Source organism: Lemur catta, chromosome 24 (assembly GCF_020740605.2).
Source record: "Lemur catta isolate mLemCat1 chromosome 24, mLemCat1.pri, whole genome shotgun sequence".
NCBI lineage: Eukaryota > Metazoa > Chordata > Mammalia > Primates > Lemuridae > Lemur > Lemur catta.
The window spans coordinates 13,445,466-13,464,141 of NC_059151.1; the positions used below are offsets into that span (position 1 = coordinate 13,445,466).

The window sequence follows — 18,676 nt, forward strand, 5'->3', positions numbered from 1 at the left end:
TTTATTCACCATAGTTATTGTGCATGTGACATTTACCAGCAGATTTGAATTTTTTTAATGTTCCACCTACTTAGCTAAAATGGTATATTGTGAGAAATGTTTGAGCTTTCCACTAACTTTTAATGGCAGATGTGATTTCAGTAATGCTAAAAATCAGTAATAAGATCCTTCTCCTAATCATTCAAAAGCTATTGAACATAGACTAGCATGAGCATTGTTGAATTTGAGGAAAGAATTAATAATGAGAAATCTGTGGGTTTTATTTTTCGGTGATCCTTAAGTTTGTAATAAGAGACTTTCTATAATATTATCATTTAAAAGCTATTGGTCATGTAGCAAACTGTGAATTTGAGAAAAGAATTAATGAGAAATCTGGTTTTCTCATTTTATTTTTTAATTCTGTCCATTAAGTTTTAAAACACCTTACCTGAATTAGCTTAATTATCTAACCGCTTCCTAAATCATTTCATCTTTTTTGGATAAATACTAAATCCCAGCACATAGCCTCATAATGGTGCAATTTCCAAAGCATCTCTTAAAACAGTAACTATAAGAGATGAAAGAAATCCAAAGCCTAATTTGGGATTATAATTAGATTTCAAGTACTAGTGTTAGAAATACTAGTATCTCCTATTTAACTGAGATAATTAAAACCTTTGAGATTTTCATCCTATTTACAGAAGTGTCTTGGGGTAACAGTAAAGTTAACTTTGGATAGGAACAACTGGATACAACATAAAAACAAAATTAGATCAAAAAGCTAAAATAATGTAGCAATTATGAAAGTATTAGGATCCCATTCATATGGTACCAAATAATTCTTCTTAGTTACATTTATTAGTAAAAAGGTATTGCTGTGTACATGTATTTATCTTTTTTGCATATTTTACTTTATACATATTGAAATATTTTATCATCATATTAAGTATACTTCATTTCTGTTTTTATTATTAGTATATTGAATATATTATTCAATCTTTGACTTGCTGCCTGCAAATATTTAATACAGTGCAAAGCCAGATGGGGTTGGGGTGAAAGAAGGTGAGGAGTTAGGGAACTCTTACATGGTGAGGCATTTCCTAGCACGAGTCTCTCTGCTGATAGTTCCCTTAAAGGTTAACTTCATTGAGGTAAAGCTTAAGTGTCAGCAGCTGTCGCTGTCAAGGAATTTTTTTAGGAGATTATTCCCGCTGAGAGACACTGGGAACTCCCTGGCCTTTTAGTAATTTTTTGAAAGGTCCTTGTCTCCCTCAACAGGTTGATGGAAACCTTCCTTCCTCTTTTCATCAGCTCCTCTTTGGTAAGAAGTTCAAGTGCATCCAGTCTGTAAGCTTCACCGTACATCAGTGTTATCTAAGACACTCCCTAACTACATGCTGTCAAGCGGCTCGCTGGATAAGGAGACTCCAGCTCCTCTGAAAAGCACACAGGCTGCGGGGTCTTTTCCAGAATCAGCTCCTGCTATGTTACCCCTCCAAGTATTCTTAACTCTGGTTCCTATATTCTAACCACTCTTTTAGAGCACATTAGGCTATCAGCCTCCTACATTCTTTAAGGCATGGGCCTTGTGTTTTTCATCTTTGTTTACTCAGTATCTTTCAGTTAGTTAGTTCCTAGAACATGGACTACAACTAACATTTATTGCTTAAAAAAATGGAGGAAACAAAGCCGGATGCGGTGGCTCACGCCTGTAATCCTAGCACTCTGGGAGGCCGAGGTAGGAAGATCACTTGAGCTCAGGAGTTTGAGACCAGACTGAGCGAGTGAGACCCCATCTCCTGAAAAAATAGAAAAATTATTCGGGTGTCATGGTGTGGGCCTGTCGTCCCAGCTACTCAGGAGGCTGAGGCAGGAGGATGGCTTGAGCCCAGGAGTGTGAGGTTGCTGTGAGCTATGATGATGCCACTGCACTCTACCCAGGGCGACAGAGCAAGACTCTGTCTCAAAAAAAAAAAGTGGGGAAAACACAAGTTTGCTTTTTTTCTAGTGCTATTTGAATAAATAAGTAAAAAATGATAGAATGTAAATATAGAGAAATGAAAATTGCCCTCTCAAAATACATTGTTATTTATTTATGAAATTGAATAAATGAATCCATTGCTAAAGAAAATGAGGAATCCTCAGAAGTGCAAGATACTAGAAAAGTCAAGAATTTGTTCTGTTAACTTTTCTTCATTTTCTATCTCGGTATGAACTATGTTAATACACTTCTTGACTTTTAACAGCCATACAAATCCAGTCTTTTCTTTCTTTTGGCTATTAAGGAAGTGTTTGCTATGCAAATGCTTGAGATCTTACCACTGTTTCGAAAGGCTGGGTATTATCTTCCCTCTTCCTTTCCTGGAAAGGGGCATGATGGCGTAGGAGACCAGTGCTGGATGGGGCAGGCACAGGAATGAGACTCTGTCACTAAATCAGCAGTCTCTTACCTTATGGGCGCTGTTTCCTTAGTGCTAAAGGGTTTTGCTCATGTCCGAGGAAGAAGCTAAAATATATTCTCTCCAAGGTCCCTTCCAACTCCAATAGTCCATAACTCGAGGCCAAGAAAACTACCTACTTATGTTGGAAATTACAACTACTCTTAATTCAAGAAGACTGACTTACAAATATGTGAGCTCTCCATGTAGACTTTATTTCACCTTTATATGTACTTCTTCCTAGCTTTCCTTTCAAAGAAGAGGGAAGTCATTTGAGGTTCACGTGTCTCCCATCAGCTTTATTACTTGTTTCATATTTGTGACGAAAGGTTTGAGACGAGTAGAGAAAGAACAGTCAAGTGAAATGCAATTTGAAGATTTATTTCTGGATTCACTTTTTCATGTTGTTTGTGTCCCTTATGAGAATGGATCAATAAGAAAAAGGCACATGTATGGAAGTATGTATTTTACTGATAAAATAAATAACATCTCTTTTCTGATATGTCTCTACCTGTGATAACAATCAAGAGATAATGATGCCTGATTAGGGTCGTTTAGACTTAATAACTGTACTCACCTCAGTTACAAATCATTGAATTAGACAGGAGTATATCATTTAGTATGATCACCCATTTATTTTTTTTTTTAAAAAACAAATACATTATTAAGCTTTAACAGCTGATATACTAGCTGTTTTGGGAGGACAATAAATATTTCTGATTACAGTTACTTAGCCATTAACAGAACAATAATGTTGGTTCTCTACAATTGTTTTATGTTATAAGTCACTTGAATTCATTTTCCTAGTTTTGGGCCCCATATGGTTTAACTTATGTGTAGCTAATGTTAGGAATATATTTTACTAATGACTCATGAATTTATACTATAGTTTTTGCTCACTCCATGGAAATAAATACTCCATTCATTTTTATTTATCTCAAACTAAAGCAGGTCCTTACTTCCTCCGTGGCCCTTCTACTTTCGTTTGCTGGGGTTGGCTTTGGTCGCCATGGTGGGAATGACCGTGTGCTGATGCGAACGCTGCCTGGGACCAGCCCCGTTCACATGGCCTCTGCTTTTCCTGCCCACTTCTTCAGAGGGTTTAGATCTGTAGCTACAAGGAGCATTTTCAAACAATCCAGAAAAGCAAAGCACAAGTCAAACACAGTTAACAGTGTTTCTTCATGGTTGTTATTCATAATAAGATAATTAGAGAAAATTAGAGAATCTGCTTCTGATAGGAACAAACCTCAGATCATCAATAACCTTTGGAAATGAGAAGACTGAAAAATTCCTGTCCAAAACTGTTTTCATTTTCTAAAAGTCACCATGGAATCTTCTAGGTGTCGGAACTAAAAACAGTTATTGTACTGTATCAGTAATAAGATGAAGAAAGACAGTAGATGTATAATTTGAAAACTCTAAATTAGCATACTTTTACAGTAACCCAAATTAAGACATAGGAAATGAGTAAAAAAAAATCACTGAGAAGGAAAATTTAACTCCTAAGGAATTTTTCCCAGAGGTCAGCCATGTAGTCTCATCCAGCCTAGTACCTTAGGTAGCAAAACACAAATATACATCTATTATGCTCAAGTCTCTTCCAGCCTTCCAGTGGATGGTTCTCTTTTGCAATTTAAGTTTAGCAGCAACTAACACCATAGAGCAGACTCACTGTCTTGATACAATTGTTTCCTTAGCTTCCATGAAGCCATCTTTTCCTGATTTTCCACTTCCTTAGCCTTTCCTTGTCAATATCCTTTGCAATCTTTTCATTCTGAGACCTAGAAAATAACGTTTCAAATTTATTAAGTTTTGGTTCTTAGGCTTTGTTTCTTTCTTGATAAATGTTCCTCTGCAAGTTATCCCATTAATTCCTAAGATTTGTTCCTTTAAGCCCCAGTCTTTCAATGTCCTCTAACTCAGGAAACGTACCATCACCAGTCCAGTTTAAAAAACACAAATATAAAAGTTTCCTTAATACCTTCTACACCCTCACCTGGCTAATTCAATCCACACTAAGCCGTATCAATTTTACTTACTAAATGTTGCTCACATCTCTTCATCTCTCTCCAGTTCTAATGCTTCAGTCCACCACTTTTTCTCTTGCCTGAACTACTGTAATGGCCTCCAGATTGGTCCCCACCATGGGTTCTTGCCCATCTCCTACTACCTTAAATTCATAGACTGAGGGGTTGTTTTAAAAAGAAAGATTTCAGCATGTAATTCTTCTGCTCCAAAACTTCAGTGGATTCTACTTGTTGTATGGATTTAACAAAAAAAAATTAACACGAGCCATAGAGCCTGGTGAGACTGACCTTCTCTTCCTCTGTAGTTCAGTGTCACTCCTTTCCCTCCCCCGCTGCATTCCAGGTGCATTAGTCTGCTTTTAGTTCCTAGGCTACACCGTGCAGTCGACCCAGGGCCTTTGCATACGCTTTCCTCTCTAACTGAAGCACTCTTCCATTCCCCTTTCATGCTCACCATCTTCACCTAGTAAATTTTAATTCCTCCTCCAAATTTTAATTCCAGCATCACTTCCTCAGTGAATCTTTCCTTATTCTACCACTTATTAGCTCTGGAATTTTGGGGTGCTACTGAATTTTTTGTGCCATGATTATCAAATAGATGAAAGTAGACATTTTCTTTGCTCTGATGTCCACTGTATTTGATATTAACATAGCTACTCTTGCTTTCCTTTGTAACGTTTGCGTGATGTATATATTTTTATCCTTTTATTTTCAACCTGCCTATCTGGTTTATTTGAAGTTAGTTTCTTAAGGAGAGAATATAGTTAGGTAATGTTTTTTAAGCCAATCTACCAATCTCTGTCTTCTAATTTCCATATTTAGACAATTTACATTTAATGTAATCATTGACATGTTAGGCTTTAATCTGCCATTTTATTTTTTGTTTTTATTTTTCTCTCTGTTTTCATTTCTCTGTTATTTTTTTCTTGCCTTCATGTGTACTTCAGTTTTTTTTTTTAGAACTCCAGTTTTATTTATCTTTGGTATTTTAAGTGCCCCTCATTGCATAACTTTTTCAGTAGTTGCTATAGGTATTACACAATATATACATAACTTACTGTAGTCTACTGGCGTCCTCATTTTACCAGATTGAGTGAAGTATAGAAATTTTGCCTCCTTTCACTGCCCTTTACCCACTCCCCATTTATAATATAAATGCCTTAGATGTTTCCTCCACATATATTTGGAACACATCAGACAGTCTCATAATTTTTGCTTTAACCATCAAACATTATTTAGAAACCTTAACAGAAGAAGGAAAACCTATTATATTTACCTATATTTTTACTTACTGTGTTTTTCCCTCTGATGTTCTAAGATTCTATTGTTATGTCAGTACTATTTAGATAACTTTTCTTTTTTCATGGTTTTAAGCATATTTGCTAGTAACAAATTCCCTTAATTTTCCTCATCTGAGAGTGTTTTGATTTCCCCTTCATTTCTGGAAGATGTTTTTGTGACATATAAGCTTCTGGGTTGAGAGTTCTTGTCTTTTAACACCTGGCAAACATTTGCTGTTTCTTTCTGGCCTCCGTGGCTGCCATTATCTTTCTAATTGTTTTTACACTATAGGTAAAGTTTTGTTTCTCTCTGTTTTTCAGAAGTTTAATTATGATGTTTCTTGGCGTAAGATTCTTGGATTTATCCTGTTTGAGTTTTGCCCAGTTTTCTTTCTTTCTTTCTTTCTTTGTCTCTTTCTCTCTTTCTCTCTTTCTTTCCTTCTTTCTTTCTTTCTCTCCCTTTCTTTCTCTCTCTCTCTCTCTTCTTTCTTTCTTTCTTTTCTTTTCTTTCTTATAGATAAGTGTATTTGCCTTGCCAAATTCAGGAAGTTTTCAGCCATCATTTCTTCATTCCTTTCAGCACCACCCTCATTCTCATCTCTCCCTGGGACTCCGATCCCACGAGTGTCCAATCTGTTGTTAAGCTCTCACAGGTCCCTGACACGCTATTTATTTCTTTCAGTATATTTTTTCTCTGTTGTTCAGATTGAGCAATTTTTGTTATTCTGTCTTTCAGTTTACTGACTCTTACTTCTGTTCTTTCCATTCTGCTGTTGAGCCTGTCCACTAAGGTCTTACTTTGATTATTGCATTTTCAGTTGTAAAATTTCCATTTGGTTCTTCTTTATACCTTATATTTTCTTACTGAGGCTTTCTATTTTTTATTTGTTTCAAGCAAGATTGTAATTGCTTGCTGAACTATTATTACCATGACTACTTTAAAATCTTTGACGGATAATTCTAACATCATCGTCTTCCTGGTGTTGGCATTTATTGGTTGTTTCTTTACATTCAATGCAAGATCTTGATGGCTTTTGGTATAAAAAGTGATTTTCTATAGAAAGTTGGAAATTTTATTTGCATTTAGGGGGAGGGAAATGTGAAATTATGTCTACTTTATCTTCCCAGAAGTGGAATTCCATAATTATAATCTTTTAAAACAGATATTTTATATATATTTTTCTCTTTAGGAAGAAATATATAATTAAATTGTTTATCAGGAATAAGTATAAGTTTATATAACACTTTCAAATTCAAACAGAGTTGTCATTTGTAAATATATATATGAATGACTTTATTTAAATTACACTCATCAATCCCTGAATCTATCATATAACACTGAAAAAAATTCTCCTGGGAGAAGTCATATACTTGCTTCATATTTACAGAGCATTATGATTTTTTAACCAGCCCTCTGTCTATTTCATGTCTTAGTATTTTTTCTTTTCTCTTTTTCTAACATTCTCAATAGATACAGATGTATGTATAAATGTGTATATATATATATATTTAATTTTATAAAACCACATAATAGTACCATATAATTTTATCATTTTTTTCTGTTCTTAATTTCACACCAAGTTGTTGATTAACTAAAATCTTAGGATAATTGTGAATATAGCTAAAGAAATACTACACTATTTCATTTTCATCTTCCTTTTTTAATGGCAATTATATCAATTTCATCAAGTATGTTTTGGGTTGTACAATTTATCTTAAGAAAAGAAAAATTCTAATTTATGGCATTTTCAAATTTCAATGCCAATGTTTAGAAAACATGCTTATTGTGCCTTTGAAACATAATTTTAAAAGAAGCATAACTACTCAAATCAGATTCTTTTTAGTTAAGCTGTCTTCTAGGGAGAAATCCTTTTGGGATTATTTTTAGCAGCCATTTCCATGATTTTTCACATCTTTGTGTTCTATACCACTTATTTATATGCAAGCATAATACTGGAAATATGATTATTAAATTGAAAATAGGAGTGATGTGATTCAGCTAATTATGGTAGGCTAGAATATTAAAAAAATATGTGTATTTTTTCCTGATATATGAAATGCCTTTGTCTACATGGTGAGTTTGTTTTCCTCTGATTCTGAAAACACTGCTACTTTATTTTTAAAACTCAACAGTATGATCTGCAGCAGTTCCCATGTTAGAGTGCTGTGCTGTCCTTGCATGAGAAATGGTGCTTTCATATCCCTCGTGGAAACTCCTATTCTTTTGCATTCCCATCTGCCTTAGAATCTCAGGTCTGGAAGGAATCTCAGAGGTTATCTTATATCTAACTTATTACTGAGTGTAACAGCTCTACGCCACACCAATCTGCACCCACTAAATTTTGCATACTTTTGAAAAGAAATAGTAAACTTATCTTCTCATGTAAAAATACCAATGACTAGATCATAGGCTATGTAGAGCTGTCATGGCCATGGACACAAATTTTTAAGAAAATTTACAAACTAGTTAAAATTTTTATGCTTTCTTCATTATTTTTATCAGTTTGTATATTTAAAACATATGTCTGCACTTTAGTATAAAAAAAAGTGCAAGCATATTTCCAATGTTTCCCCCACTGCTCCTATCAAAGGCTTGCCATGAAAGAGTAATAACTATTAATAATTTAAAATTGTCACATCTTCATTTATAGAATAGCTTCCACTCAATATCAATATTCAGCCACATAAGCAATCTTAATCATGCCGAGAACTAAATAATCTTAATTTAATTCCCCTAGTAAATGTGTCCACATTAAGCATTATAGGCTACTAATTGCTTACAGGACAAATGACAAACATCATAGCCTTCTAAGGGACTTTTAGACATGCTCACTTCCTTCTTATCTCTCATTCTCCTGTATTCTTATGCAAGCACCTAAAGTCCTTAACCAGGTCATGCGTCATGACACCTCCATGCGTATATGCAATCTGTTTCTTCGTTCTAGAATGTTCCTTGTATGCATGGCAACCTCAACTCCATGTAGCCTTTCCTGGCCAGTTCTTCCTTTGTGGAATGGAGGCAGTTTCCTTTTGCCTTACACTGTACCTAACCCATGGTGACTTTCCATCATGGTACCTAGGACTCTTCTTTGTCCTTATGTAAGGACATGACTGAATATTTTGAAGGCAGAGCTTGTGGTCATATTTTCCCTCCTATTTTTTTTTTAAATGTTCCAGAGCTAAGGGCTTCACATAGTGCTTAGTGTTTAGTAGATGCTCACGAGTATTGGTTTTTGTTCTGCATTATGGAACTATAGGTTGACAAAAGGATTTTTTACTCCCTATGCACTTCTCAGCAGGACTTTCAGTAAATCCAGGAGGCCTAAACCACTTTATTACTTGCACCCAGAATTCTGAAAAATAAACTAACAAGAATGGTTTTTTTTTTTTTTTTTTTTTTTTTTTTGAGACAGAGTCTTGCTCTGTTGCCCGGGCTAGAGTGCCGTGGTGTCAGCCTCGCTCACAGCAACCTCAAACTCCCAGGCTCAAGCAATCCTCCTGCCTCAGCCTCCCCAGTTAGCTGGGACTACAGACATAACGCCACCATGCCTGGCTAATTTTTTCTAGAAATGTTTTTAGTCGTCCAGCTAATTTCTTTCTATTTTTAGTAGAGACGGGGTCTTGCTCTTGCTCAGGCTGGTCTCAAACTCCTGACCTCGAGCAATCCTCCTGCCCCAGCCTCCCAGAGTGCCGGGATTACAGGCGTGAGCCACCGCGCCCGGCCAAGAATGCCTTTTTAAAAAAAATATCTGGTCATTTAGTTTGTGACTATGTGTTGACAATATATCTAATTTTAGTTGGAAATAATTTCAAAAGTCTTCATTAGAAACTTTTGTTCCACAATCCCTTCCTCACCCCATAGCTTTGTAGACTGTCCCAGCCCCTTAGCTGTCATCATCTGTGTCTTGAGTGGTTCCGTGCCAGTCAGAGCTGACATGATGCAACCTGAAAAGAATGCTGGTCTCTGTGACAGGCGTCTCACTGGGAGAAGAGCACTGTGACGCTGCGTGCATGGCTCCCCCCAAAGCGCTTGGATGAGAGAAATCGTGTAGCTGTGTAGTTGCTCTCTGTCTGCAGGGAGGAAAAAGGCCAAGATAAATATTTCCCTCACTTAGACAAAGATATAGTATGCTTTATTTAAGACCATCCCACTTCTAACCCTTAAGCGGAAGAATCAGACACATCATTTTATTTTATTTATTAAAATAGAACATATATTTTACCAGAATTTATTATGGAAACAAATTCAAGTGTTTTCACTACCTGTTTTAGTGCCCTTTTAAAATTAGTTAAGTATTTAAGTGAAGTTATAGTTACTCATTCAAAAGTAAAGACTTTTATTTCTTGCATCCATTCTTCCATTATCTTAATGATTAATTGGTTTTAGGCAAGCCCCTAATGTTTTGCATTATTTTTCAAAAAAGTTCTCAATATCACTAAAGATTACCCAGTATTTATTCCAGTTAATAAATTTTCGTTATATTGCACTAAGATTAGTTTCTATTTGAATAACTGACCTAATGAAAAATTTCCTTTTCATTTGAAAACAGAACGACATTGAAGAGCTTGACGGCGTTCTGACAGCCACATTCAAACACGAGATACCGTATTATGAGTTCCAGTCTCTTCAAACTGAAATCTCCTCTCAAAAAGAATGTAAGTATTTTCCAGCTGTTTTATAAGAGTTATTCTTGATCATATGCCACTGTATGTAACTCTTTAATAAATATTATATCCAAGAATATAGCTAGCTGCACTGCCGATTGAATTATTTAGACAACTCCTGACTCCCAGTGAAAGGGTAATTAATACAAACTTCTGAAGGTCTATTTGGTAAATTTTTTTTATCACAGGCCCTAAAAATGTGCATAACTTTGCGGTTAGCAAACCTACTTCCTGATTTGTCTTCTAAGGAAATGTTTGGGCAAGTATATTTATGATGGAAATTATTTATCATATCATTGATTATAATACCGAAAAATGGAAGTGACTTAATCATCCAAAGATTGGTAATTAATTATGTAAATTTTGGTACATCTCTTAATGTAACCACTTGAAATTAATGTTATTATAAATTTATTGGCTGGCTTGAGTGATGTTTTAATATATACTTAAGTCAATAAAAGGCAGGCTATGTAGCAGTAGAGTGTGATCTTGTTTAAAAAAATGCATGTGATACATTTAATTACATTTATATGTTTATACATATAAATTGATGATCTGGACAGACATACACTTAGTGTTCATAGTAGTTACGTTTGAGCTGTGCAATTTCAAAGCTAACTTTTAATTTTCATTTTATTGAATCTGTATTTTCTACAATGACTATATTATTTGCATGGTAAAACACATACAAATATCAATTAAAGTATATATAGGTGCTAAGCATGGAAAATTATATTTCCATGTGTAATCATGAGTTCAGTAGTATATTTTAGAAATTTTTTGTTCCTGCATAGTGTGTTGAAATACTGTTTATAATTCATTTACATGCCCAGTATGTGCGAAACACTAATGTAGTGATGTAGCGGTGAATAAGACAGGCATGAAGCTAAAGCGTGTAAGTCTGGTGTTGATGTATTAAGGAGTAATGAGCAGGAAGTTTTTCTGTAGAGTCTCTGTGCTATTTAAAGCAGTTTTATCATCAAGAGTAGAAGAGCTAAGGCACAGTGACTGCAAGTCCCCTGGATATGTGAGAAGCTGCAGAAGGGTGAGGTTCTTTTATAGGGAAAAGTCAGTAATATGCTAGTTTTGAGAAAGTAATCTTGTGAGATGAGTGAAAATTTATTGTTGCTTCTTACATATATTTTAGCAATATATAACTCAATAAATTAGGTATTAGCTTAGGATAAGAAAGGAACATGACATGATTCCTCACTTAAGATGCTTACAATTTAATTGGGGAAACGATAATATACATGAATAATAGAAACAATGTGATAAACTTTATGGAAGTAAACATATTGATAGAAGAATTTTAGGTAAAAGATACATTGTTTTTCAGCATGTGCTTCATAAAGGAGGTTGGATGTTACCTAGGTCTGACAGGATGGATGGGGGGGCCAGTGAGGAGGGAGAAAAGGAGAAGGAATTCCAGGCAAGAGAAAGTGCATGCAAAGGTATGAAGATGGAATTATGACACAGTTTTTACAAATTTCCTCAGAATTTTATTTGGGTAGGTTTGTGGAATCAGGATTGTGGAGTTGGAGAGAGTGAGATGGTTTTGGTCTCTCTTTATAGGTAGAGGATTATAGATAAGTTTAAAAGTGCTTCTCAGTATGTTGTTTAGGTTATGGAATGAGAATTTTAGAGTTTGAAAGACTGGAATGGATTGGTCCCTTATTTTTATAGATGAAGAATTCGGAATGTATTAAATCAGGGCCCCTGAAAATACGAATCTGATTCAGTAGGGCTGGGGAACATTGTAAGTATCTGACTTTTTAACAACCAAAACGGTGAAGCTGATTGGACTAAAACCTCAGACCTCCCACTGAGCATCAAGGGCTTAAAGCGGTGACTCTCAAACGTGGCTGTATGTTATAACCACCTGTGGAGCTTTTAAACCATCCCTGCTTAAAGCACATCCTATACTAATGAATTAATCTGGGGGTAGGTCCCAGCTAGCAGTAGTTTTTAAAGTTTGCCAGGTGATTCCAATGGGCAGCCAAGTTTACCAGCCCTTAAATGCTTCAGCGTATTATAGACCAGCAAAGGAATTCATCCTCAGACTGATTTGTGACACACAGGAAGTATTAGCCTCTCTTTGCAAAGGTTATGAAGTTAGTAGCATATGAAAATTTCAAGCCGTTGCTAGAACATAATGATAATTTTGTGTTTTACTAAAATTGTTACAAAGTGAGGTTACATTTTTTTTTAAAAAAAGCTAAAAATAGAAAGTTTAATATAACCGAGATAACTTATTTAGAAACCTTTTTGCTGTGTATTGTTGGATAACAGATGCTATTAAACCTATAAAAGAACCAACAGTCCTCATACTGTTAGCTCTCTAATTTCTAGTTAAAAATGGTAACACAAAATAACATAGGAAAAGCTGTGTGACACAAATATGCAAGGTAAACACGAACATGACCCGTAGTCTTGGATCAATGGCAGCTTGGGAGTATCTGGTCCTTAAGACCTTGCACCTGTGTTTCATAACGTTCAAGCTGATGGCTGATAAAGTTTGAATTGCCTTTAGATGTAAATTAATTGAGGGAATACGTGAGAGAAATGGCAGGTTATTGACGAGCCCACTAGAAGTATTCTGAGAGATAAATTCAGCAAAAAAAAAATGCATCAAATATAACCCCAGGTGTCTATCCCTGAGGACGGGTCTCTAATTATTTGGTGAAATGTTTTCCTGATTAAACATTTATTATTTGTCCTCTATATTTTAGCTGAAATAAATGGGAAGTTAGAGCATTATGAGGGGAATGTAGTGACAGGAATTGACAAAGTGCACCTTGATAGTGACCTGCCCTAACGTTGAGTCACAGCGTCACCCACGGATACCTGTGGTTCTTTGAAAGTGTAGAGCCAAAGACTGTATCAGTCAAAACTATTTGTCTTATCATTGCCCATCGTCGCTTTTTTTCCAAGTTATTTTGGTAAATTCTGAGTTTAGTTCCCTGCCACTTCCTTTTTTAAAAAGCACAGTACCGTTCCATGTCATTATATCTTGGCCCTTTTTACTCCTGTCTAGATAACAAATTTTCTCATTTGACATATGTTTCCTTGCCGCCCCCCCCCCCCCCCCGCCACCACCAGGCAGGGTGAGTTGGGGGTGGGTGGAGATAAAATGGAAAATACATAAGAAATAAAAATCTGCTTCCATGTCTGTTATTGATTTAAAAATAACTTTTACCATCGACAAGAATTTTCCATACAAAATAGTTCTCCCTGGGAGTAGAATAATATCAGGTTTCTAAATAAACTTGCTGTATTAATGTAATAGGACTTTTGAACAAAAGGGCATAGGAATAATTCATGAAGAACTTTCCAGGGTGAATCATCAGGGACTGTGAAATCAATGTGAGGGCTGCAAGAGGCACCTTTTTGCTGATGTGTAAGATGTTGGAAGAGAAAATACCAGAGTGCATCACAAAGGAAGAGCATCATTGTAAACAGCTTCTGCTTTGGTTGTAGCTGTGCATATAAACACACGATACAAATAGAGCTAAATGCTGTTACAATCCATGTTACACACCGTGGGAGAAGTTTGAACGCCCCTGACATGGTGCGGTGGTGAGGCAGGACAGCACACACAGCCAGACACAGTGGCCTGAGCCTCTCTGAACTTCTCACCTAGTCTGAATTTCAAGCCTTCTCCGGCAGAGTCTCATAAATCTCACTGCCCCAGGTCTGTGGATTTTCCTAACTCCTCTTCAAAGCCCTTCCAGAGCCTGGATAATGCAGAGAATCTCCTGTCATAGACAGGAAAAATGAAATAGTTTATCTTGTTTTAAAAGAGGCTACAGTTGCTTGTTCGATCCCCCCGAGTGGCAGTTAGTTGAGGAAAAAGGAAACTAGGTTATTTTGCCCAGATTACCTACCTTCACCCAGAAAGAACTGGCTCAGTAAGGCCCTTGCCAATTTCTAGAAAAGCATGTCACAGGATATATGCATTTACAATAAGTAACAATATTTTAGTCCGAAAGAGGACAGCATATAATCACTGTGACATGTGCAAGTATTAGCTTAGAACGTTATTTCCTAATATGTCTACGAAATGTGGAACATGTAACTGGGTAGTCAATACATATGTGGTGGTCACTGTAGCTCTAACGTTTGTCTTGTACTTGTAATATTTTTAGGTTCACTGAAAATAGATCATTTCCTGAGTGGAGAAGAACAAACTGTCCATATTGGGTTGTCCTTTTTATATCGCCAAATAATTTAAACATGCAGAAAATATAGAGATTAATATGAAAAACACCAATATCCACCACTTAGGTTTGTGAAAGCTTAACATTTTGCCACATTGGCTTCAGATTTTTTTTAATAAATAAAACATGACAGATCTAATTGAATTTCTCTGTTTCGCTCTGTGATTCCACACACTTGAATAGTAACCATTACTTTAATTAAATTTTTTGACAAGCATTCCCATAAAGTTCTTTATCTTTTTACTACATATGTTTGTTTCCATAATTTATATGTACTGTGGCACAATTCTGTAAGTTTTATGTAAATTTTCCTTCAAGTTATTTTTGCCCAATATTAATTTTTGTATTATTTATGTGTATATTTGTAGATGTAGGGCATGCATTTTAAATATTCTATAGCATTATTTTGTTTGATTACTCTACAATATGTAACTGTTCTACTAACATGTTAATGTTTCTAAATTTTTATCATTGCATTTAGTGCTACAATGAACAATCTTGCATATGGATTCCTATGCAAATGAGCAATAATTTTTCAGAAGATACAATTACCTTGAAAACCTTGGTTAGATTTATTTTTATTTATCTTAAGGTTTGTTAGCATCAAAAATCTTGTTTAAAAGTTATGTTTTTAAATTATTTGTGCTACTCCTTTCCTTGATACCCATGGGATGGAGCCAAGTATCTTATAAAGCATGACTGTTCATTCCACAGAGAAAGAGAAGTCCTAGCAAATGAGGAATTACTCATCTACTCTCTAAAAGGAAAATTAGGAACAAATAGAATCAACATGGAGGAGATTTTTACGAAAAAAAATTTTTTAATGTTTTTTTTCAGAATGTGAGTTTTGCAAAGCATGATATGGTAGCAATGTTTTCAGTTTGCATTTTAAACCACCTGAGAAGAAAATCAAAAGCCATGAAGTAATCAATGTTAAAAAAATGAGCAAGATTATTTGTCTTTCTGGAAGGAAAAGTAATAGATGGTATGGAAAAATGTAGTCATGTAAACTCATTTGAAATTAGTAACAAACACATCACTGTTATGTAAATACACTAAATTAAAAATAGATTTACACATAACACATTATGAAAACTTGTAGTGACTGAGTAAATTGGAGATTTGGCTTGTAAATTGACTGTAAAATTATAAATTTTTCTACCTCATTTTTTGCTAACACAACCCACAAGTGCAAATTTTCACATCTCCTACCAATAATATTTTTAGCATATTCTCAAGCCAATTTCAGTTTGGATCAAATGATAATAAAATAAAACAGCCAGTTGAATCTTTTAAAATGGTTTTGCAATTGAGTAACAAAAAGGAGATTTCTTCAGAATTATACTATTATTCACTTTTACACTGTTTCTCCAAAGATTCTATATTTCTCCAGATGTGAAGTTTGAAAAGTTATGCTTATAAAGAACATTGTTAACTGTGGTTGGAGGATGTTAATAAAGGAAGGAAGGAAGGGAGGGGGAAGGAAAAAAGGGAGGAGGGTGGAGGGAGGAGGGAGGGAGGAAGACATTGAGGTTGTTACCAGGACCAGAATTTTGCCTTCACCGTACTCAAATCATTCCCTAGATGAGGAATCACCTCTGGCTGAGAAGCACAGAAAAGACAATATCTCTTACACAATCAAAGAAACTTCCTGGGCCGCAGGATGCGTCCTAACACTGAGGGGCACAGGCAATGTACTGTCCTGAGTCAATCTTTAAAGAATAAGCATTTACAAATCGTAAATAAGCCCTTCACTGTTCAACATTCGTACTTCCTTCTCGGCCCATTTCCATTACCATAACAACACATATTCTATAAGAATTGAGAACTATATATTAATAATTATAGATGAAAAAGGCCACTCCATGAACATGGTATTTCCTCCCGATTAAGACAATCTTGAACTGCAAGGTCATTCCGCAATCTTGTTCATTGATGGGTAAACTAAGTGCCAGATCCTCTTTGAGGTGCTGCAGAGACAGGTGTCAGACATAGAAAACCCTGTTTTTGTGACGCCTGTATTTCTGCGAGGACAACAGGGTAAGCTGTTCAACAGCAGCAGCGACAACAAAATAAACAGTATCATTGCCAATATTGATATGGTTATGAGAAAAATGAAAACAAAGGGAGAAGACAGAGTTGGGAGGTGATGGGAAGAAGCCATGCAAGAATTGTACACATGGCTTGGTATCATCTAATTTGTATTTTTTAAAAAACATTACTACTGCTGTTATGTGGAGAACAGATTACAGGTGTTTAAACATGGAAGCAGGGACACCAAATAGGAGGCCAGATAGGAGTCTGGTAGTCTCAGGGGACGTGTGGGGGTGGCTGTCACCTTGGTGGTAGCCGTGGAGGTGAGGAGAACTGGTTGGACTTGGTAGATATTTGAAAATAAAGATGGTGGGACTTGCTGAAAGGTTGCAGGTGGAGGAAACAGGGTCTGTGTGTAACTAAATTAATGTTGATAAAAAATAAATAAAATAAATGTTGAGGCTGTCAACTGAAATGGGTAGTTTTGTCCAAGAATAGTTTTGTCGGTGTGATGACACTGTTTTGACCTTGTGATCAAAAGTTGTAGTTGGACTATGCTAATTTAAAGATAATTAAGTGGTGGTTTTAAATATGTGAGTCAAATGCCCAGGTAGGAGGCCCCCCCGTGTCATTCTTAGCCAAGGCCTGGCTGAAACTATTCTGTAGAGAATGTGCAGATCAAAGTATAGGTCTGAGTCCTGGGCGCTGCAATGTTTACAAGTCTGGAGGAGAAATTTCCATAGAAGAGACTGAGAGGCAGCCCCTGATGTAGTAAAGTGGTATTTTGAAGGCCAAGTTAGGATAATGTCCCCGAAAGAAGTGATCAACCGTACAAGGCCTTACTGCAGAGAGTGGAAGAGCAGAAGGCCACAGAATAACCTGTGATTTACAACACCATGCATTAGCCCAAACATGTCTCCCAGTGGATCCCGGTACCCCCAACTCTTTGTACCAAGAATATACAGTAGATCCATTTGTTCCTCCTGAAACTCAGTCTCAGTAGATGGTGTTTCTAGAGCAAATGCTGGGAAGAGAAAGAATTACAGTTCTGATTAACTATGCCCCCACAACCCACAAAGATCACATAATATCTAAAAATGGATGGGAACGCACACCGACTTAGTGCAAGATGTTAATGAATGAAGGGGGAGAAAGCACTGTCCAGAGGAAACAGACAGGACACCATATAAAGTTTCAGTGAGCTGCTCCTTGGGCTCATTTTCCAATGGGTACAGACATCAGTTGCATTTGGTATATGCCCCTCCCCTATTTTGAACATCTCCCAGATTTGTATCAGATAAATAAGACTGAGTTAAGATGCACAGATATTGGGAAAGGTATGACTAGAAGCCTATAGGACACATTATGAGCAGGTCCCTGTAAAATACATGGGACAGGATAGCAGAGGAGTTAAAAATATATATACACCCCCGTAATATGCTGAAATAAAAAAAAGGAAAATATATATATAACCACTTAGGCTGCGAATCAGTGTGGGAAGAGCAAAGTCAACAGACACATGGCAAAGAACAAACGAGGCTTTGAAGCCAAAACAGTCCGCTGGTTAGCTCCTGCTACTTCCATACCTTCCTGGGCGGCTGAGTATCAGTTTCTGACTGAGTCGTCCTGGAGACCGGAAAGGTGAGAGTGACATTCTGGCAGAAGAAATTTTAGACAACAATGGAAATCTGGAAAATAAGCATGACTTCTACCCATGACATCTGGTTGACTATAGGAAATTATATCCTTTGTGATCGTTATCTACAAAATCCGAATGAAAAGTACTTCTGTAGGAATATAATGGGTGGTGTTTAGTTGAAATAGTTTTTCTAACAATACTTTATTCCTCAAGATGCTATTAAGGTTGTGCATTGCTCTAAGAAATAAATTAATATAAATATCTTTTAGCATGTAGTTTGCACTTCTTTTTGTATAAAGGGTATCTCGAGGTTAGCATAGATTTGTGCTTTATTTGGAGTTGCAAATTTAAAACCTTTTTTATAATAGTTGATTTAAGCCTATTCATACGT

The 18,676-nt window shown here is 35.9% G+C and overlaps 1 protein-coding gene across 2 annotated transcripts in view; it reads left to right on the forward strand.

Annotated features, from left to right (window-relative positions):
* The window catches only part of BANK1 (B cell scaffold protein with ankyrin repeats 1), a 237,814-nt gene that overhangs the window by 80,258 nt on the left and 138,880 nt on the right, over nucleotides 1-18,676 (forward strand). For both annotated transcript variants that reach the window (XM_045536640.1, XM_045536641.1), the window contains exon 6: nucleotides 10,278-10,383. In XM_045536640.1, the coding sequence (XP_045392596.1) occupies nucleotides 10,278-10,383 (106 nt within the window). The remainder of the gene's footprint in view (nucleotides 1-10,277; nucleotides 10,384-18,676) is intronic.